This window comes from Lutra lutra, chromosome 14, assembly GCF_902655055.1.
Source record: "Lutra lutra chromosome 14, mLutLut1.2, whole genome shotgun sequence".
Classification (NCBI taxonomy): Eukaryota; Metazoa; Chordata; class Mammalia; order Carnivora; family Mustelidae; genus Lutra; species Lutra lutra.
Window position 1 is genome coordinate 17,786,069 of NC_062291.1, and position 24,219 is coordinate 17,810,287.

Below are 24,219 nucleotides of genomic sequence, written 5' to 3' on the forward strand. Positions count from 1 at the left end.
GATTAGATTGAAGATACATGAATTGGCTGCATTGTGTCCGATAAGAGTTCAGAAAAATGACATATACATAACGAAGAAGGGGTTACAAGAGCTCAAAACAGAGATAATTAACTATGCATTGGAAACCCTTCACAGTCTTACTGCCATCCTGAAAGATAAGATATTAATCTCTTCCTGTTAGAGAAAGAACAAGGATGTAAGTGGGGAGACATGGACTGGTGTTTGGTTGTAGAGTAAGAAGGCAGGTGGGGAAGAGAAATGAATACTGGGAAACAGGACTATAGACAAAGCTTTGCAAAAACAACATCAACAGACTTGACACAGGGAGGCGAGGTGTTTCTATAGGTTTTGGCAACTATAAAAATATTGTGCACTAAGGGGAGCCTGTAATATATAACAGGATTCCAGTTATGGAATGAGTAAGTCCTCGGATGAAAGGCACAGGACAGGGGATAGTCACTGGTCCTGTAAGACCACTGTGCAGTGACAGATGGGACCTACTCATGCGCTGAGCTCAGCATAACATACAGAGAAGTGGACCTGAAACTCATGTCACAGCACGTGTCAACTAGACTCAAATGAAAAAATACATATGATGCATAGCACAGTGTGAAATATAATCTAGTATCATAGAGTACTTTTCCAAATCTGAAATCAGGGGCTGAGGGCAGACTATAGACTTTGGAATTGTTAAAGACATGTTCATTTGATTAAAAAATTAGAACTGACCTTTTAAAAATTTCTATGTGTAAGTGAGAAAGTTAAAATGTGTCCTACTATATTAAAAGGTAGGCATGGCTTGATCCACAGATACTGTAACCTATATACCTTTTTAAAAATGCAATAGGTATGTTTCAAACAACTTTGAAATGAATGGCTTCATTTGAACCGAATACAAGTTCTATATTTGTAACATCTCATTAGGAGATAGCATGTCTGTATACTATTGTAGCTTCTATGTCCATGATTGTGATGTCAGTTCAGTATGTTACATTTATTGATCCTGGAACAAGAAAAAATAATGCTATATATAATAATTTCCACTGGTTTCTTGACTATAAAATAATCAAGGTTGTTAAGAGTTGTGAAAAGTCAGAGGCTTTCCTTGGATACTTTCAAGCAGGAACCTCAGGCTCCATGTCAGGGTCATGACCCCCACTGGTCAGCATGGCTAGCAGGTGGGGTGTTTGGATAATCAAGCATGTTAGTTAATAAGTTAAAATATTTGTTTTAAAAATAGATTATAAAATGCATGTAAACTCAATGTATCTTGAACCAGATTTTGATGTTGCTTCTTACTGTGTACTTTAAAGTCAACTGTGATAAAATCCAATGATTATTTTTAAATGAGCAGAAAAGTTAGAATGCAGTTTCAATGAACAACAATCACAAAAAAACCTAAATAAGTAGGAGTGTCTGTTATTTTTTAATGTTTGTCCTTGATTTTACCAATCAAGGTAAAATCACTAGCCTGTTAAATTCATATATTTTTTTGTGTTCTCTGACTTTACTCAAAATGGTGCTGAAGAATAGCTTCCTTTGCCCAGACTTGAAACACCCAGTAATTCAAAGTGAGTAAGCACTGCTATGGGACCTGATAAAGCAAATATTTACTTCTTTCCCTTTATTCAAGTACTTCGGTCATTCTTTACTTGCATAGAATGAACATTTTCCCAATTTCTTTTCTTCCTTTCAACTGGAGCCTCTGTTAGTAGAATTGTTAGATATATTCATGCATAACCTCAACACATGTTGTAGGCACTTTTTTTTTTTTTAAAGATTTTATTTATTTACTTGACAGATAGAGATCACAAGTAGGCAGAGAGGCAGGCAGAGAGAGAGAGGAGAAAGCAGGCTCCCCGCGGAGCAGAGAGCCTGATGTGGGGCTCGATCCCAGGACCCTGGGATCATGACCTGAGCCGAAGGCAGAGGCTTTAACCCACTGAGCCACCCAGGTGCCCCTAGGCACTTTTTTTTTTTTTTAATGCTAGGTATTGTGAGGGTGCAAAACTGCAGTGAATGTTGGCTTGTGAACCAGCATGTGTGTATGTAAAACTGCATAATATGCTTGTGTCCCAAACAACATAGACCCTTTCCCAGTTGACGGAAGATGCACGTTTTTCACTGTCAAAGGCTTTGCATTTGAAGACAATATATACACCAGGACCTCATAAACAGACACTTGTATTTGATGACTAGAAATATTAAAGACCTTTGGATAATTTGTCTTCACTTCAAGTCCTGTTGTAATAACTGGGAAATAAAGTAACACTTCCCAGACATGCAGATTATTTTTTTGTAAAGAGATAAGATAACACGGAAAGCTACAATTGTCCACGGCATCTCTTAGCTCATTTTAATCTGTCCTGCTCAGTTAACCTTTGATTAAATTTTAACTTGCAAATTTTATAAACATGTCATGTACCAACTTTTTAAAATCTATATATTGGATCTGTAGATACCATTGGTGAATATCTGGATGTTTCTTTGAGGACAAGAATTTAAGAATACATATTTGGAAATATCTAGCTAGTTGTTACTCAAAGCTTAACACTTGGATTTTTTTATTTTATTTTTTTAAAGATTTTATTTATTTATTTGACAGAGAGATCACAAGTAGGCAGAGAGGCAGGCAAAGAGAGAGGGGGAAGCAGGCTCCCTGCCAAGCAGAGAGCCTTATGCAGGGCTCGATCCCAGGACCCTGAGATCATGACCTGAGCCAAAGGCAGAGGCTTAACCCACTGAGCCACCCAGGTGCCCCTGGATTTATTTTTAACACTAGTTTCAGGTATGGTATATTATGGGTGTAAATCGATAACATTCTGGCTTACTCTTCTGATAGGAACAATAGATTTTATATAGTCCTTGTGTCTATAAATTTGTTTAAAATACGTATTAGTTTTTTAACTAATTAATATGTACAAAGAAGGCTGATTAATGTTCCTTTTTCCTTCAGACAAATGGTAGATTATTTTGTCTAAAGTATACAGTCAGTATATATCATAAGTATATCATTTCACTGATTTGTGTATTATTTTCTGAGAGGGTAAAATAAACTCTGATGTTCACTTACAGCACAAAATTAGAAAAGGAAGGCAAAGGTAAACACATATGCAAATGTAAACAAACAGGTGAATGTAGAATTAGAAATCCCATCATAGAGAAGAAAGACATTCAAATATAATAAGTAATTGGATTTAAAGCCAACTTTGGGTTTCCAACAAGAATTAAAATATCATATCACACACACACACACACACACACACAAGTTTATATGCATTCTCATATATATATACACACATATAACACAGAAATGTGAGTATATGTGCATATACATACATATGCATACTTATGGGCATACATAAATTATAAAGTATAATAAGAAAGGACAAAAAAATTAACCTCATCTATCAATTTGAATTGGTCAACAGTGGTTGTCTTAGAGAAACTTGTTCAAAAAAGTTCAGCTCCACACTTAGAATCTTTTAGAAAGAATACTGTGATGAATTATGCATGGTTGTCATGGACTAAAAAAACATTTAACAACTGAATAATCTTTGCTAAAGTTCAGCTGCACTTTGGGTTCTGCACAATTCATTCTACTCTAACCAATAACATGAGGAACATACATTTCAATTACATTTACAAGCATATACATATTTATGGTAGTTGTAGATTTCTATATAAGTGATCATGAATTAACAGTCTACTTGTTGTAGCAGAAAATCAAAAAAAGAGCTAAGAAGTAACCACAGCAATTCACAACAAACTCAAAATCAACACCCAGTACCTACAGGAACTCCACCAGGTGGGACCTATTTGCAAATTTAACATCAAGAAAAAACAATGTAAACATACATGACCACAACACACATATGGCATACAAGTATACACTAGTGAGAAACAGACAACAATGACATTTTCTAGTACATTTAAACTAATAACTTTTTTCAACTTTTGTCTTCATACTCTGACATAACTTACATACAATGGCATATCAATATGTATAAAGCATATAAACACATATCAGCACCTTGAAGTGTTTTGTACTAGATTCAAGGATGCCTTTATCTCGAAACAGTAACACTTTATGCAGGAACATGAACCCAGCTGAAATTAAGTGACTGCCTTTCTGCAAGCCCAGTGAGTAACCTCTGTTGATCCCTGTTCCTCATTACTTACTTATTTTTTTTGTAACCAGAATTCAAGAACCAACTTCTGGTAGTTCTGCTTCTGAAAACCCAGTGGTTTCTGACATCCTCCTGAAAACCTTGGCCATGTCTTGTTTACCTATCTTCTAAGCTATTTTGAAAGTATAAGCTAAGAGTACTTGAAAAAAAAAAAACACGTAAAGGTGATTCATATCTCTCTCTGTATATAATATATGTATCTATATGTCGCTATTTATAAAACTATAGAAAAGAAACACTAACACAATTTTTTTACTCTTTTTTTCAAGTTCATTGTGACTTTTAAGATTTTCTCTGACTTGGAATGTACACCATTAATAACACCACAACTCACCAATCCTTGATACTGCGTTTTAAAACTTTGTCTTATTTTCCCCTGAGTTGAAGGAAAGAAACAGAGCTTAATTTTTAGGCAAATAATCCAAGTCTGTTTTCCTCTTGGCATATGCCCTGTGGCACAGCTATTCTTAAAACAACTCAGGAAACTGACTGCTACCATGAGGACTTCTTTTCATGCCTGATACGGAACCTCCATTTCTGTTAGTAACGTCTGCATGTGGTGACATGTCTCTGTCTTTATTCTTAAATCCTATTATCCCTGTGCGGATTGATTTCACTAATTCTGACATTCAGAAACAGCAAGAATTTACCATGTAGTAAAATTCCTGCCTGTGAACTGCCAGGGCCTTAAAGTTTCTTTTGTTAATACAGATCTTAAAGTAACCTAGCAATGAACATATTTTACTTTTTAAAAACAAACAGTCGTTGGCCTGGAAAAAGAGATGATTCAGAAGGACATCAATGTATCTTGAAACATATTAATGACTATTCTACAAACTTATTCTATGTGCTGCAAAGGAAAGCTGTCAGGAATACTGGATGAATTGCAAGAAGGTTAGTTCCAATTCAATAGGATGAAGAGCTTTCTAGGAATTAGTTGTCCAACCATGGAATGGGGCCATGTTGTGACACAGTTAAATCAATACCACTAGAATTTTTGATGCATATATTAGATGTCCTCATCCCTTTACTCATGCTTGAATGCATGAGCTCATTAAACAATCACTAGAACCTATTAAGTTCTGGGAACTGCATTAGATCTTCAAGATACAGAAGTGACTGAGATGTAGGCTCTATCCTCCATTTACATTCAAAGAGGGAGCAAGGCATCTACCATGACGTGAGTAGAGCACTAGAGAAATGCACAGAGGTGAGAAAGGCAGCTTATCTGGGAGGAAGCAGAGTCTGGGCAAGATGCTTGGATGAGGGAAAGTCTGAGTGGAATTCTAAACACTGAGCATAAGTTGTCCAAGTCAGCTTGGGAAATGAAGGACGAAACATTTCAAAACATGAAAATGTCATAAACAATGGAAATGAGATAAGAAGCAGGTTGGCATGTGCAGGAGACTACAAGTAATTGTTAAATGTAACAGGTGAGCCAGGGAGTTTGAGCACATGATGGGGTAGGAATGCTCAGGCATCGAGTGACACTAGCCATTCTCTCATGCGGGGGACGCGATGTTCCACCAGCATGCTAGGCAGACAAGTGGCACAGACCCACATGAGCTCTCAGAGAGATCACCGTTAGTGGCCAGGTGAGAGAGAGGCCTGAGTCAGAAAAAGATACAATGGCAAGCACATCAGGAGGCAATTCTAATGAGAGGTGAGTAGGGTAATGGTTGTAAAGATGGGAAAGGAAAAGAGAGTCGTGAAACATTCAGAGGACAAAATAGGAAGGATGCGAAGACTGTCAGTTGTATGTGATATTTTAGAAACATTTATAACTAGATTAGAGATACTGGTTCCCTTTCAAGGCACCTCGTGGCACTCTGTTCTTAATTTCAGAAAGAGGATGGGCCTAAATAAGAAACGAATTGCCAGATACACAGTGTTCAAGTATGTGATATTTTAATGAGATGTGGTAATGGCGCCACTCTCCATCTGTATGGCCTCATCTATGGGAATAGTGCTCTCCCCACCCATACACACCAGCCCCGAGTAAAGGAGCAGGACAAGGCAGCAATCATTGACCTTTTGGATCACAGGTGATTAAGCAAAAGGAGCAACTGGTGAATGGGAGCCCCTCCATATGCTACAGCCATTACACGGGAGGACAAAGAGTCAAACAGGGCTGTTTAACTCCAAAGCACAAACTTCCCAGAACCACAGCTCGTTGCCCCACCCCTGGAAACACTCAGCATTTAACAGGGTCACTGGAATTGTCAGCACTCAGAGCACAATGCTAATCATGTTTCCCAGGTGTTCTAGACCCAGGAGCTCTCCCACATGCCTCAGTGACACCCTGCAAGTCCCACCATTCTTGATAGGTTCTTAGAAGCAATCTGAAAATCTTTAAAGTGAATGATAATCCAGAAAAGTCAGCATGTACACAAGCTAGTGTAGGGCTTAGTGTGCAACCATTCAGAAATATAAATACATCAAGCAAAATAATAATAATAATAATAATAATAATAATAGTAAATACATCAATGAGTACAGACATGTACATTTTGCAATTATGGAGAAAGTAAAACTTCTTCAGGATTTAGCCTTTTTTTTTTTCTTCTTCAGGATTTAGCTGTTTGTTTTTTTTAATTTTTCTTCTTCAGGATTTAGCTTTTGCTTACCACTGTGTTCACGAAGGTGTGACAAAAACCATGATAATCTCCCAAATTAGCTAGTCACTGTTCAAAGTATGATTATGCATTCCAATTTAAAAATGAAATAGGAGCCATACCAAAATTGATGGGACAGCAGTAGTTCTACCAGTAGCTTAGCCTATATAAAACGTATTAGGGTGGCTCTGAGTTATCTAGCAAGGATTCACTAAATGAAGACATTCAGGGGATTCCTAACCCCTTAAAGCTAGGATGGGAAGTTGTACATGGATATGCACTTTTCTGGAAGAAAGTCTGTAGCATTCACCAGACGTTATCATAGTCAGATTAGAGCCAGCCGTAGCAAAGAGATAGGGGTAACTTTAGTCTGGTGCTTAAAATCAAGGACTTCACTTCTCATAGACCTTGGCTCAAGGACCAGCTCCACCATTTATGAACCCTGTGATCACTGTTAGGCATTTAAAATAGCTCCCATCTCCCCTTTTGCTATATGGGAAATAGCATCTATTATGTTTGCCATGAGATTTAAGAGAATTAATACAAGATAAAGCAATTACTATACTGTCTGGGAGGTACTTAGAACTCAGTGACAGCTACTGCTGTGATATTTGTGACTTGTGATACATGATGAGATGGAAGAGGAGAAATAAGAAAGACAAGAATGGTGGATGAGAGAAGAGAAAGGACGGGGAGGCAGAAAGGGATCTGGAAGAGGAGTGTGCACATGGAGTTGTCACAGCCTTGGTGAAGTGTTACACACTTTTTCCAGAAAGAGAAAAAAAAAGAGTCTGGAAGTTCATTTACCAGACAGATGACAAAAGCCATGGAATGAGATCTGGGGGACACTCCACAGCTACGCTGTCCAATTAGGGACAGGGGATGATTTACACTTAAGTTAATTAAAAAAAAAAAAAAACAAAACATTAAAATGAGGTTTCTAGTCCAGTTCATGCTGAGCGCTGCACAACCACACGGGGCTCGTGGCTCCTGGGGTGAACAGCACGGCTGCAGAACACCTCCATCTTCATGGAAAGTCTTACCCGACAACCCCAACAGGACTCTTTTCTGCCCCTTCTCCCCTGCTGGTGACAAACTGCTACCATGAGGCCAGCAAATTTGGCTCCAGTGGCTCGAGAGTCCTTTTCACTTCTTTAATACATGATGCCAAAACCTTCCAGCTCCAATTCCTTGTTTTTCCTTTCCTGGAAGTGCTCTGACTGGCCTGGTATAGATTTTCTGTCTGTTCTTTACAACCAGAGAGGGACTGAAGGGGGAAAATAGACTGATCCGCCCAGCCTGGAACATTTCCCAATGTGTAAGCTAGTGTCACCACCACAGACCACTATGCGTGGAGCAGACCATCTAAGCTTCAGCACAGCCACCAGCAGAAGCAGGAGCAAATCAGCTGCCCCCAAATAACATAGTGTCAGCAAAGTCCCCCAAATCATACTCCAGCACTGCCTTTGTGTTTTTGTAGACTCACTGTCTAATGCCATGACTGTTCCCTATCAGCAACTGTATACACAGTTTTTAACCCATATTAATAAAAAAAAACTCCTGGGGGGTTAGCAAATATAAACGAAACATTTGTTTTCTTCCCTATATGCAGTATCTATAAAACGGGAAAGAAAAAAACGTCGCTGAATTCAAATATGCTCTTTTCTTATAGTATTCTTGACGTGAAATGAAATTATAACACTAGGATTCTCATTTATGAGACTCTTATCCACAAGGACCCTGTTCTCTATTCCATAGCTCCCATCGCAACGTCTCTATCAAAGTTCCTGTTGACATAAATATAATAAGTTGCATAAATAATATATATTGCATAAGTTGCATAAATAAATATGATAAGGAAACAAGAGCAACATTTATACTGAGCTTACATCTTCTATATCCTTGTCCAGAACCACGATTCTCAGAGGGGAGGTCAAGTTCAGACTGTCAGAGATGGTTGCTCCCACAGGGGCGGATTCCAGGATATAGCCTTGGTAACTGGGCATTGTGAAATATGGACTCTGATTGTTTTCATCCAGGATTTCAATATGGAGACTGGCGAAGGCAGGCAGAGGATGGCCATTGTCCTGTTCAGCCTAGAAAAGAATTTTTAAAAAGGTTAAAATGTTGTTCTTGGATCATCTTGGAGGGTCACTTTCCATACTATTTATGAGGATTCTTTTTCGAATGGGTGTCAGTACAGAAAGAAGAAATGCTTTAGAGTTGAGGGGTCCTTAGAAAGCATAAATGAGGAAGACAAAGTCCACAGAGGCTTCATCAACTTTTGGTCTCCTGTCCTAAAACTCAGCATATATTTAAAAATATATATATTAAGAATCATTGCTGTGAGTTATTGTATCTGCTGCTGAATGTTGTTAGAAGAGATAACTGTGGGCTCCTGGGTGGCTCAGTGGGTTAAAGCCTCTGCCTTCAGCTCAGGTCTTGACCCCAGGGTCCTTGGATCAAGCCCTGCATTGGGCTCCCTGCTCAGTGAGGAGTCTGCTTCTCCCTCTCTCTGTCTGCCTGCCTCTCTGCCTACTTGTGCTCTCCGTCTATCAAATAAATAAATAAAAATCTTTAAAAGAAAAAAAAAAAAGAAGAGATAACTGTGCTTTCACATAAGTAGACAGAAAACCAAGAAACAAAGACATGTGGTAAATTGCTGACAAAATATGTAAGTCCAAGGAAAAAAGATTCATAAAGTATCATATTTACTTCATTCTCTTCTGTGTCTTCTAACTCCACATGAATGATCTAATCCCCCAAATAATTCATATTTCCATATAAAATTAATAGATTAAGACTACATTTCTGCCCATGGAAAGTCCTCAAAAGCTTCATATATGGGACAGAGATGATTTCAATGAAATACTTTAGTAGTTGTAGAATTTCAAATATTATTTAATTGCATACATTATTCAAGTAAAATTGATATTCATGTCCTAGAAATATGTTTGTTTTCCTGTTTTTTCTCCTCTTTAGTTTAAAAAATTGATGACAATTTATATTTCTAATATATTTTCTTTCCATGGCCATGTAGTCATGTTGGGAATTGGGGAAACACCAACACTTGACTTTTTGTTTTATTAAGAAAATTTGTCTTATTCTATACCAATCCAAAAGTTTTATTTGAGAGAAGATTTTTATCACATCTGAGTTCTGGAAAATTTCCTCCATCTGTTAGGCGAAACCTTGATACAACCCAATATAATGTACATTTATTAAAGTAAATTCAAAGTCCACATTGTCAATTTTTATTAATAAGTTTTCCCTATAACCACAATAGTTGTATTTTGAAATCAATTCCAGGTGAAAGTTAAATATTTTACATTAAATAGTGGAGTGCTTTCCTGGATGAAATAATAACATTTTGGTCATGAAAATTTATAAATAGTTCAGATAGATATCTCTGATTTTTCAACCCAGAGTCAAGAACCTAGGCCTTCTAAGAAGACAGTTGTGAACTTTCCTCCAATTGTAATTTAGCATTTTCATCAACTAATAGGGTAAGTAACAAATCAGAGTGATGTTTGGCAAGGCTGGTAACTCTGAACCAAGAAAAATCACAATACTTTTATTCCTTCACATCAGTATTAATATTGAAGATATTCTGAAATATCATCTATGCTAATTACTAATTTGAATTTATGGTAATGAATAAAGTCACTATAAAATTATTGTTATTTAAAGCATGGATAAAAACTTTTTTTTTTATATTTTGGTAACTCCATCTCAATGAATTAGATTCCCTCTATAACATTGTGCCATTTATTTTGTGCATTTGAATTTTCTTTGGGAACAGACTGCCAAGAGGGGTCCACGGTATAAAATGTTCATGAGCTCTGCTCTGCACTGAGGACAACAATCTTGAAATAATGTGTAGCTTTTTCTGGAATTATATATTCTTCTCACACATAGCCCGTATGTGCTGCTGACACTATGGGTAGCTCCTTCTGCATTCAGAGGTTATGATTAATTTGTGCTGAGCCATGGACACTCTTCTAGGCTTCCCTTCTGCGACACACAGCAGGCTCCTTGAGCACAGCTGATCGGGGTAAGAGGTACAGTTTAAGACCAGAAAACATCACTTTTATACTGGATGAAACTAATTGGTCCGTATGGGGTTCCGACCCAGCAACTGTGATCTGATTAAAGCAGGAGCAATTCGTACATGCAAGTCATTCTGAACAGGACCTTTTCTCTCTCGCCTTTATTTTGTAGCTAATTATTCCAAAAGCCATTATGTCCTATCCATATGGACATACTAGTGATGTCATGAAAAGTCACAAAATCTATCATTTGTCCTCACCCCCCTCGCCCAATAAACACACAGGAAAACACAATTTATGGACGGTGACAGGAAAACAAAAAGCCAAATTTTATTCCGGTGAAAGAAGTTTATGTTTTACATTCAGCTTGTAGGTTGTTAATTTTTACTGCCTGTTGTGAAGCCAGGAAAACATGTTATTATCTGCATGATGAAAACAAAGTAATCCCATGAAAAGGAAATAAAACTCAAATCAGATCTATGAGAAGAATCTAATTCTGCATATCTTTAAACATAACATGTGAAACTCTTTTCACCCTCACATTAGTTTGTCATTAGTATGGTCGGTATGTTTGGATGGCTATCACATACTTTGTCTGATTTCAATGTTTCAGGGGACCTAACCAGGTATCTGTCTCCAAGGTCCACATTCTTAACCCCTACTCTCTTTTGTATACCCCTCTCTAAACACGAAAACATATTCCTTTGTGTTCATGGAGAAGGAGAAGGATGAGTTTTAAGTTCAAGGCCGCATCACATGTAAGTAACAGACAGGAAAGCACCCAAATTCAGGTGTCTTGATTTACGAGAGGCTACACAGGGAAATTCACAACATGTTTGTCTAATTCAGAGAATGCAAAATGAATACACAAATGTACGACGGATGGAAGAGATTAGTGGCAGGAAGGAATATTAATAACGTGGATACTCCAGATTAATTAGAGGTAAAGTATGGCACTTAACACAAATTAATACTATTACACTTTGCTCTGCTGCAAGACCATGCATCAGACCTGTCATCCTACCCTCTCTGCTTCTAAACAACATAAGTAGACATTCTCAAAAATCTGACTTGTTTGGTTCGCCTGTAATCACTGGTGAATGAGATGAGAAGCGCAAAAAACAGGTCAAGTGGAACAAGCTGGGGTTTTTAAGAAATCACTCCATCCCATAAAGGTAACTTTATTTATATCTACCGCATATGTAGTTACAAGTTAAGCATTATATTTAAAAGCCAAATTTTGTTTGGACTATTTCTGGGCATGAGTCCCATTTTCAGTAATGGAACTAAAAGCCAAGAAAGCAAAAGTAGAAGAAAAATACACTATTTAGTTACTTTGGAGAGCAAAACACTGAAAGAGACAAACTACTCCTTTTTCAATATTAAAACGAGCAAGTGTGGATAATCCCTTCCCTCCCTGCACCTGAGGACTGGTGGCAAGCAGTCCCACCATCTCTAACGTGAACCCTTTAAGTAGATAGTAGGATTTAGGGGAGAAAGGGAAAATAGGGGCAATGATCAAGACAAGGAAATGAATTCTAAGAAAGAGGAGATCATTTTCTCCTCGGCAATCAGGAGATCTTTGTGGTGAACCTGTAAGACGCATTCGTCACACCCATGTGTTCACCACTGGGGGGTGTCCCTCCTCACAGGTGTTCCGGAGCCCTCCACTCCACCCCACCCCCTCGCCTAGGTCAGGCTCGGCCCTGGCCTCACACACCTGTTCTTGGAAAACCATCAGGACGTTGACCTGGATGCAAACAGGCTTTATTCTCGGGCCTTATCCTTGCGACCTATCTTCAGCATTTCAAGCACTGTTCAGCAGCCTTTCCAGATAGCACATTTCTCCTGGTCTCCTCCTGGCTTTACTCCCCGTGTCTCCCATTCTCCTTTGCTGATCTGTCCCTTTCTCCACCACTCCTGACAGCGGGAGAGGCCTGAGAGGGAGGGCTGGACTGTCTCCTCCTCCTCCCACTCTGGTCCTGGTGGACCCTGGCCACATGTCATTGTCTGAGAAGTGTCCGTAACCTCATGACTCCCAGCTGACCTTTCCTGTCTATCTCAGCATGTTGGTCCACCTCACACCTCTGTGTGGGGATCGGCAAACATTTCTAAAGGGAGTTCTCACCCTCATAAACCCACTCCATGGCTGTTTACGAGTTACGGCTGCCAAGTCTTCAGGCTCCTTGGCCTGCCTCCACTCCTGCTTCTGTGCACATGTCACGGGTAATCCTCGAGAATACTTTATTGACTATAAACTAAAATATGGGGCACCTGGCTGGCTCAGTCAGTGAAGCATCTGGCTTTGGCTCAGATCATGATCCCAGGGTCCTGTGATCGAGTCCTATATTGGGTGAGGGGGTGGTCCCTGCTCAGCAGGGAGTCTGCTTCTCCTTCGCCTCTGCTTGCTGCTCCCCTGCTTGTGCTCTCTCACTCTCTCTCAGTGTGTCAAACAGGGGCGCCTGCGTGGCTCAGTGGGTTAAGCCTCTGCCTTCGGCTCAGGTCATGATCCCAGGGTCCTGGAATCGAGCCCTACATTGGGCTCTCCGCTCAGCGGGGAGCCTGCTTCCTCTTCTCTCTCTGCCTGCCTCTCTGCTTACTGGTGATCTCTGTCAAATAAATAAGTAAAATATTTTAAAAAACAGTGTCAAATAAATAAATAAAGGCTTTAAAAAAATCACTTGTGGAAAAAGAATAGGAGCGATACCACACTTTAAAATAAAATATAAAATACAAGCCAGATCTAACTACTTCTCACCTCCTCCCTGGTTACCACCCTGATTTCACTACCACCATCTGCCCCTGATCACATTAACTTCTCTATCTGCGTCCATCCTGGTCAACACCCCAGGCCCATAACGGGATCCCGTGTTTTTGTGAAAGACCAACCACACTGGGTCACTTCTCTCACCAAAGCTTTCAGGGCCTTCCTCATGATCCTGTCCTTCTCACTCCATGCGCTCCATCTTTCTCCTGGACCCCAGAAGAGGACCGTCCTCTTTGGCCAAGCCTCCAGGAGACAAAGGATGCCATTCGTCAAGCCTGCCTCTCCCGCATGAGCACAGGCTGCTTATTTGGCTCAGTCGGAGGCTGACTCTGAAAACCAGACACGCCCATGCCGCCCAGGCTTCACGCACCCCTCACAGCCACTCCTCACTGCAACCTGCAAGTGGACCCGAGGAAGAGGGTTGGCTTTGGAGAATCTTTCTGGAAGGCTCAATTTATACTCCCATTTTCTCTCTTTGATCAGAAATTACCCTCACTTTTTCCTAACCGATTTAGATTGTTAAAATCTATCTACTCATGTTTTCAACCAATTTATTTATTAGCATCAACAACCTTACTCGTTTACACCTTTCCAAGAGCCAGGCATTGAGACACACCTACCTGGGGATTCAAACAAGAAGGACTTGGACTTCTATTTGGAAGCAAATGCTTATGAAAGTCGGAACATTACCTTGACGACACATTGTTACTGATTCTTTCATAAGTGGCCAGTGTATGGTTGTGAAAGGTATACCTTGGAGGTTAGCCATAGTAAGAAAACTAACAAACAAAAGGAAAGGTGCATAATGCTATTATGATTCTGGTACAAGATATGATACTTCAGGGCACCTGGGTGGCTCAGTGGGTTAAGCCGCTGCCTTCGGCTCAGGTCATGATCTCAGGGTCCTGGGATCGAGTCCCGCATCGGGCTCTCTGCTCGGCCAGGAGCCTGCTTCCCTCTCTCTCTCTCTCTGCCTACCTCTCTGCCTACTTGTAATCTGTTCCTGTCAAATAAATAAATAAAATCTTTAAAAAAAAAAAGATATACTTCAACGTGATTATGAAAACAATTTAAGTGCCGCCTGGATGGCTCAGTCGGTTGAGTGCCTGACTCTTGATTTCGGCTCAGGTCATGATCTCAGGGTTGTGAGATCGAGCCCTGTATGGGGCTCTGTGCTCAGTGGGGAATCTGCTTGTCCTTCTCCCTCTGCTCTTTCCCCCAGCTTGAGCTCTCTCTCTCAAATAAATTAATACATTAAATTAATAAACTGATAAATACAATCTTAAAACAAATTTGAAACAGACAAAAGTAATTTACATTGTTATAATCATGTAGTTGGGGTTCTTGGGTGTGTGGGGAATAGTGGTCAGGAGAGGGTGGAGAGACATCTGGGCATTCTTAATACCTTTTTTTTTTTTTTTTTTTGTAGTATATCTGGGTGTCTTGGTTTGTAAAAAGCCAGCAAGAGGCGCAGTTTCCAATAAGAAGTTTACTAAAACCTGCTATACACTTGCCCTCCCCAAATGTGCACATGCTGCCCCTCCTTCCACCACAGTGAACTAGTAAACTAGTTTGTGACCACTAGTTTATAGTAAGGTAGTAAATTAATTTATGGCCACTCAAGGGTAAACAGTGTGTTTAATAAAGTCTGACCTAGGACGTGAGTGGAACAGCCAACATTACAAGGATATTTAAACATATTGGATGCTTGTCTCTTCCCATCCATCATTTCATTAAAGGCAGGCTCCCAAAGAAGACCCCACCTTCTATACTCTCCATCAGTGTTTCTTAAACACTGTGGTTTCTGAAGCCCTTCTCGTCTGATGCCTCCCTGTTTCACGTGAGGTCCCTGTTAAGGCACATTCCTGCGGAATCAGTCAGGCTTTCTGATAGGTATTTATTTGTTTCCTTAATTATTATTTTAATGTTACCCTGCCTTACAGGGTTCCGAATGATGTTAATACGTGGTGGGCTTTCACACTCAAATGTCGTGAGAGACACGTGGGTGTCTTGATTCGGTGGGGGGAGCCCTGAAACCTGCCTTCCAGAAACAAGCACTTTTGGTGACCATGAGAGGTGGAGCCAGGAGACCTCTGGGGACCAGTTAGGTCTGCTACTTCTTCTCTGCCTCAGGTTCCTAGGAAGCTGTTACAGTGGAGGCCAGCACTGCTCTAGGCTCATTTGCAAGGAATTGCTAGGTTTTCCGTTTTAAGCAGTTTTAAATTTCAGTTGGACAGAACAGTTGGAAATGAAAGTGCAGGAAACTCACTTGTTTAAAGGAGCTCTCTGTGGGATCCTGCTTAGCTCACTGAAGCCCTAGAAGGGATTTGGGGCCAGAGCCTTAGTGACAATAGGTTACATTTCACTTCTACATGAGTACATTTTTCTTTTGAGATGTCTTAGGGAGAGATGGCTGTGGCAAGCCACTGTTCCTAGGTCAAAGATTATATTAATATTACCAACTAATTAATAATTAAAAAGAAGTATATTTCATTGCTTCTTGGCCCTTCTTAGAAAACTACAGTGCCTTAACCCAACAGAAATGTTCTTTATTTAAACTTCCGTACTCTAACAAATTAAAGAATGCCTAAAGATTTTGACAGCAAGGGCACTTAGAACATTGACTAAAAATATTTGAGAACTTACAGACCCATACCATAATTTATCAGATAAAATACAAAAAAATCTGTGTATATCACACAACTGGTTTGTTTATGATATCACAAATAGAGCAAAGAAGTACAGCCTTGGTTGGAAATTTTAAAAAGGAGAAAAATGTCTTCCCTAGAGAGAATATAGATAAACCACACCCAACAAGGGTTCATAAAATGACAAGAAAATCATACTGACACGCTTCCCACCAAAAGAATATTTTTAATAAACTGAAGTATATTTTATCCTCACTGGAAGAATATGACCATTCTGTTTATAATTTATTGCATTGAATCTTCAAAGTTCCTATATATCTTTCAATAATAAAAATCTTCCTCTTTGCTTAGTATTTGAGATATGAACTGACACCAGAATGACTAAAGTAATTTTGAATGATTTAAAGAAGAAAAACCCAGTCACTCTGGGGAAGACATAGGCCCAGAAAACCCCTGCTAATCGCAGGTACGTCAGGCTCTTCAGCTGGTGCTTGGAACATTGGAATCATCTTGACTGTAAATAGCGAGGCTAACCAGAAACAGAATTATGATGGTGATGAAGTAGTCACTTTACTCTGGAATACTTTTAACTCTTTTATCTCCCTCATATTGCCCTGCCATCTGCCTCTCCAACCAGCAAAGGCCCACACAGGGTTCTAACCTCATTCCTACTGAGTTTTCTCTCAACCAGGAGAAAACCCCATTGAAGTGTCTTATCTGAACCAGTGGACTGGAAAATTCCATCTTGGAATATCTGAATTTCAAAAATCATCAGTATCCAAAAAATAACCCACAAAAAACCCACCAAAAAACAAAAGCAAAACCCCCCAAAAAACAAAACAAAACAAATCAAACCCAGAAAAACCCTTATTTCCAAGTGGGTTATTTTTCAGAGCCTGGAAGCTAGGGAGCGTGAGAGTTTAGTGTTTCTCCTAGGTACCAGCTTATTCTTGAGAAAAAATGGTGAGCAGACCTATCTAGCCCGCAAGTTGTTACAGTATCTCTGAATTTTCCATGTAACAACCAAGAGGTTTATGAGGACCTGCTGGGAACGGTTGTGCAAGAGGATGGTGGGAGTCGTCGCCTGTGAAGGGGTGTAGCGGGGAGGGACTGCCGGCCAGGGCTGTTCAGAAAGTGGCTCCAACTGGACATTTTACAATATTTGGACTTGCTGTTGTACTCCTACCATGACCTTTGCAGACAAGACGGACTTGCCAAAATCGAGACAGTGTGAGCAGAATGGATAAATGGCTTTTCTTCTTCCAAGCAGCAGCAGCAGCAGCAGCAGCAGCAGCAGCAGCAGCAGCAGCAGGTCACCTTGTAAGGAAGGAAGGTGGCCAACTAAAATATCACCTCCGTGTGTCTTTTGTCAGCCTGCACATTTGGAGGCTCACAATATTCGACTGCGGCATTCCATTTCTCTTCTAATTCAGCTGGATGAATGACAACGTGAGACAAGAAGACACGATGCATTCTTCCCTTTTATTCATTTCCATAAATGACGTATTCGTCCATTCATTCAGCCTCATCATGAGAATGTTTAGAAATGTAGCCTGCCAGGAGGATATACAAGTATGCACTGTTGTTTTGAGGAAACAAAAATAATGGTTTATGTGTTAATCTGCTAAATTGGGGGGGGGAGGAACATAAAATTAAAATAATAGATGAGTGTGTATCAGATGTGTTGATGGACTTCTGAAAGTGCATTATTCATTAAGAAATCCATGGAGAGACTGCTATTCCATTACTAATCAGGACTAATGCCTGCGATTCTTGTGGGATAATATCTCTAAAATTTGGCTCTTAATGGACTCAGACTTCCTCACCTTAGAGATTCTACTGGGGGGGCAGATGGAGTTTATTTTCTACTGAGCTACTGAACGGAGATGTGGGTGTGTTTGTGTCTCATTCTTGAAGTAGGAATCCATGAGGACAGGAAGCTAGAACATTCCCAACCAGAGCATTTGTCTTGTCTGCTGTGGAAACATCTGCTCAGAGGGTTTCTCTCCTGACCCTGGCTCATTGGAGGCACCCATTCAATCTTTCCTAGAGGGAGTATGCACACCTTTCTTCCCTCCTCTTTATTTTTCTCTTTTTGGATAGACTGATAGCAGAAAGAATGGCCACTTGCACTTCACAATCTCTTTAGCAGACCTGATGGACTTGTTTCATTTTCATGGGAGATGCCGCCATCTATATTTTGCGATGTGATGCCCAATGGTCTGTGACTTGCAGCTCCATCTGTCAGCTCCTGGCACCTGAGATCATTCAGCTCAACAGTGCTTCCATGGGAAATCCATGTGGTGCATAAATGGTCCAGTGTCTTGAAGGCAACAATGAGGGGCATGGCCTAGTTTTGTTTTAGGAACATTCTGTTGGGAACGAGACAGGGAGGATGTCAGGAGAAGAGGCTAAGGTTTGAGGGACCACCTGAGTGAGATGGTGGCCCTTGACGGGGGGACTAGAGGACCGCCATGGGAAGAGGGGATGGGGAGAAACTCTAGAGCTACATGGAGAGGACCTGACGAGGACTGCACGGGGACATGTGGGAGCAGGTGCCTGGGTGACTGGCTGATTGCATGGTGTTGATGCAAAGAGAAAAGCAAAAGTAGAAGATTTCAGGTTTTAAAAGGTATAGAGTTTGCTACATTCTTTGTTTTTTTTTTTAGATTTATTTATTTGTCAGAGATTGAGAGAGAGGGAGAGTGAGCACAAGCATGGGAGTGACAGTCAAAAGGAAAGGGAGAATCAGGGTCCCTGCTGAGCAGGGAGCCTATTGGGGGGCTCAATCCCAGAACCCTGGGGTCATGACCTGAGCCGAAGGCAGGTGGGAAATAACCTAAAAGCACCCTTTCCATACTGACGATTTCCTCAATGCAGAACTTCAATGCCTTTCTTTCTCTCCCACAGCAAGTGAAGTGTTACGCACTCCAAAGACTTAGCAAACTGAAAACTACAAATGTCGTAAGCCTCAAAAACAGTGTCTCTGAGGGTTCTACTGAGTCCCTGTGAAGTATCACTGATGTTATTGTTCACACAAAGGCCAAGCACTTTCTAGGCTGTGGCATCACAAATCTGTGAGTATGCTAGCTGTCCTCTCAGGCCTCAAGACTTTCTTGTCTTGTCAAATGTCCAGAGAAAAGTACCTTGCCAGGATCACTGTCCCATCAGCATTGATATTCAAGTTCTCCAGTTTCAATTCTGTGGCTCTTGTCTGTGTCAAAATATATATATGTGTATATATACACACATATATATACATATGTATATATTTAAATATGTGTGTGTGTGTGTATTTTTTTTCCCCCAGAAGGAGTGTTTTTTGTTCAGTTTTCATAAATAGCTTTAAACTCTGCTTTCACATAGATTTGGCCTTTTTTTTTTCCCCCAGGAGCTGAATTTATTTGAGAAGTTTATTGCATCTTTATTCTAGACAGCCAGACAAGATGAAGTCATATCAAATGCTCACACTTTCGAAGGTAGGTATTTAAATACAGTGAAGATGTAGGTATGCAAAATCAGCTGCTCTAGAAGTTTGCACCAGGGAGAATACCTTACGACAAATATTTCTTGAGCATCTTCTATGCACTTGACATACACTTGGGCTACAGCGTAAAGAAATATATGACCACCTGCCCTACTGTAAAGGCCAAGAGAAAATACACAGGAAAATTCAATGTAGGATGGTTAGAGCCATCATGGGGACAAGCGGGATGTGGGGAGAAGCTTCTAGGCTGTGGTAAGGCCTTTCCAGACCGAGTGTCTTAGCCTCTGATGCATCAGGGAGACATTGATGCGATCGCTGATGTGACAGTGTGACCCAGACTTCCCAGGAGGAAAAGAAGGGATATTCACGAGGTGGGGCAGCATCCACAGATGCATGGGGGCCGGAGAGAAGATGGCAGACTGAGAGGACAGCGACTGTGTCAGGCTGGCTGGACAGAGAGTGTTCAGGGTGGCTGATGAAGGCTCAGGTTAACATGCCCTCGGTGTGGAAAGACAAGGGATTGTAGCTCAGCCTGCAAAACAGCTACCGTAGGCTGGCAGTAACAACCTAAAAATCAGAGAGACCAGGTGCCTTGTTGGCTCAGTCTGTTAAGCATCTGCTTTCGGCTCAGGTCATAAGGATGGAGTCCCGCATCAGGTTCCCTGCTCAGCAGGGAGCCTGCTTCTCCCTCTCCTGCCTGCCACTCCCTCTGCCTATGCTCTCTCTCTGTGTCAAATAAATATATAAAATGTTAAAAAAAAGAAAATCGGAGAGACCGTGGTGTGATCATGTCCGTGAGCCTCACTTTAGCTGTGAATCCATGAGATTTCCATAAAAAAACACAATTATGTCTGAGCAACTGTGAGACAGTAAATTATTAATAATTTATCCACTTGATATTTGTATTAGGTGTCAAGAGCATAAATATATCAATTAATTTTTTTTAAAATACTGCACTTAAAATCATAAAAGTGAATTTTCTGGGCTTTATAATAGATAATTCATGCATGAACTGATTCATTATCACCCAGATAATAAAATATGCTTTCATATATCTCCTAGTTGCTTTTTGCCTTGTAACTATGGTGATCACATAACTTTTCATCCAAACTGGGCCAGTTTTCAGAGTGAAAGAGATATTATGAATAACTATACAAAGACACAGGCATGAATGTGAACCTTTCTGGGCAAACCAAATGTATGATTCTTATTCAATATGTGTATTTCAGTTAAAAATGTTTAAGAGATTACAATCTTTTAACATTTGGGATAGTGTTTGAAATGGAACATCCTTTCCTCTTTTCATTCGATTCCTTTCAATCCTTTAATATTCAAAAGTTGGTGGGCTACTCCCTTTTGTTTCCCTAATTTCACCTTTACATTTTTGTCAGTATCCTGAATAAATCCCTGGCTGAAATGGATGGAATAAAGATGAAAAATTTCTTTTCTTTTTTTTTTTTTTTAAAGATTTTATTTATTTCTTTGACAGAGACAGATCAGAAGTAGGCAGAGAGGAAGGTAGAGAGAGGAGGAAGCAGGCTCCCCGCCGAGCAGAGATCCCGATGTGGGACTCGAACCCAGGACCCTGAGATCATGACCTGAGCTGAAGGCAGAGGCTTTAACCCACTGAGCCACCCAGGCGCCCCAAAGATGAAAAATTTCTTAACCATGATGCTTCCCAGCTGTTAAATGTACATATAGCTTTCTAAAGCAGAATTTTCAAAGTCTAGGAGGAAATACTTCATTTTGTTTTTCCTTAGCTCCCGAAACAAAAATGGGAATCAAATTCAATAAAAACTTCTATGTCCGGGCGCCTGGGTGGCTCAGTGGGTTAAGCTGCTACCTTCGGCTCAGGTCATGATCTTAGGGTCCTAGGATCGAGTCCAGCATCAGGCTCTCTGCTCAGCAGGGAGCCTGCTTCCCTCTCTCTCTTTGCCTGCCTCTCCGTCTACTTGTGATCTCTCTCTGTCAAATAAATAAATAAAATCTTAAAAAAAAAAAAAAAAACTTCTATGTCCAATGAAAAATGAAACATTGTTGAAATAAAAAAAGGGTAAGAAGTTGAAAGACTCACTCCAGAGACCCGCCAGACTGTTACACTTCAATGGATCCCTCTACAAAGCCACAATATTCAGCTCTTATTCAAGCAGGTGACACGTTATTATTCGTATAGATTGATACCTTTGCTTATTATCCCCTTGACTGCACACAAAACACAGTAATTTGAATCTAATAATGTCTGTAAAAACTTCCATTAATAATATAAAGTGTTATTAAAACATAAACAAATTATCTATGGCCTGTTCTAATTGATTTTTGTTTCTATAATTGATGGGCTGCTTTTCATTGTACCCGGGTACACCAGGACAACTAAGTTTGATAGTAAAGGAAAATAATTGATTTCAGGACTGAAATGAGGCAGTTTGGTAACAGTGCCTTGTCAGCTTTCTTAGCTCCTACAGAGAGCAGTACCGCAGGCCTACACGGAGACGGAGGGTAGACCATGGATACATATTTTCTAGTTTTATATAGTTCCCTGATAATTGAAATAGTCAGTGCAAGAAGATAAATCTCATACACGGCCATTTTATATAAATGGTAAAAGGAGTCTGTCTTTGTTGAATGACTCCCAAACCCCTACTGAATAAAATCGAAGGAAAAAGCAATTTCACAGGAGGCTCTCCTGGTCTGCCCCTATCCCTCGTTTCCGTTAACTCTTTGTAGCCTGCTGCAACACGCCTCTAGTTTTTACTTTGGCTTTTCCTGATTTTCAAACACACTTCCCACTTCTATTCATTGGCCAAAAACCTTCTGATGCAGCGACAGGTAGCTCAGGGTAGTCTCCGGAACATCTTCCTGGAATCCCCAGATTAATTTATATGTCCCGATTCTGTACTTTTCCAGCACTTTTTAGATGCCTTCCTGTTACGTGTTGATGGGACCTATTTGATTTATCAGCATGTACAACTCTTTACCCTTAGAGATCACAGGCTCTTCAAGAACGAGGGACAACCCATAACTTTGGATCTGGTAACGTATAACATGATCAGTGCCCACAAAAGATGTCCTAATTTGAACTAAAATCAAATGTGTGTTTGGGTGTTTTTGTTTGCAGTTGTACCAACAGAGAATTAAACCCAGCATTTTGAAGTAACTGCATCTTGGTGAAGGGATAAGACTATGGCCCTTGCTTAGATCAACCTAAGTGTGAATCTCAGAGCTGCTGCTTTTCGGGGAGGTAACTCAGAGCCAGCTCCTTATGCTGGCTGAGCTTTATGTTCCACATTTGCATCAATGAACTTACCACCAAGATTATGGCTCTAATTCAATGAAAAATGTGCTTAAGTAACTTTGGACATGCTCGGTAAGCTTCCTTATCTTATTTCCTCTACCTTTAACAGTTTTAAATTATAAAAAAAAAAAAAAATACCCTCAGTGTGCATTTCTATAGCTATTGTTCTGAGTGTTTATGAGAAGGTCTTATATTACACACCAGACTTACTCCACGTCCTTGCTTGGTCTGTTCTATTAAAGTACTTCTCCCACCCTTGTGCTACTCCATAAATTGCCATTATTCCTTCACTGTCCAGGTCCAATCTTACCTGCCAGCAAAGTCTATCAGAATTACTTGACAGATCATCCTGGTTTTCACAGTACATATTAAACAATTTTATTACAATACAGTAGATATTATTTAACTGTAATTACAATGCCAGATGGATTCCCCTAGCTTTGATAATTTTTCTAGCCTAGGATTATTTTTCAAAATAAAGAAATTAATGAGACATCTTTTGAAAGAATTTCTGGACAGGGAAGGTCTTTTCTTTTAAGTTAGAAAGAAAAACAATATTTTAAAACATAATATGATATTAAAATAAAAATATATAAATTCATGCCCATTTAAAATATATTCATGAGCAGGTTTTGTGGTCAAGAATTGATTCCTTTTAGCAAGAAAAAAATGTTAGAAAATGTAACAAAGTTATATTATGTAGCATTACATATATATTTGGACAAGGCATTTGCTACAAAAATAGTATTTGAATCACATCATAATATAAACAGTTATCTTAAAGAAAGGTAGAGCAATGTATTAAAATAGCTGAACTTTACTTTTTTAAATATTGCGGTCAGATTTATTTTAATTTCTGTAACATAAAAGTGCCTACAATAGCCACTACAGGTTTCTTTGATTAGAAGTTTATAAATACAAAGAGAGAAGAAATTAGTTTAATTTACCTTAATAACCAAATCAAATTTCTGGTGGAAGTCTCTGTTTACTGGTTCCAAGAGGTTAAGTTCTGCAGTCCTAGGATGCATATGGAAAAATCGTGGGTAATCCTCAGGAGTCCCTGAAAGACATTGAGATTTTGGCACATAATTGAGAACAATACATAGTATCTGTGTGCTATATCTAATTCCCTTCATTAACTGAGGAACAGAATCACAATTTCATTAGTAAA

General features: G+C 39.7%; 1 protein-coding gene across 3 annotated transcripts in view; it reads right to left on the reverse strand.

Annotated features, from left to right (window-relative positions):
* Window positions 1–24,219, reverse strand: part of PCDH15 (protocadherin related 15) — a 1,821,443-nt gene that overhangs the window by 386,037 nt on the left and 1,411,187 nt on the right. For all 3 annotated transcript variants that reach the window (XM_047702331.1, XM_047702329.1, XM_047702330.1), the window contains 2 exons: window positions 23,996–24,108; window positions 8,695–8,901 (listed from right to left, as the gene is read on the reverse strand). In XM_047702331.1, coding sequence (XP_047558287.1) covers window positions 8,695–8,901; window positions 23,996–24,108 — 320 coding nt within the window. The remainder of the gene's footprint in view (window positions 1–8,694; window positions 8,902–23,995; window positions 24,109–24,219) is intronic.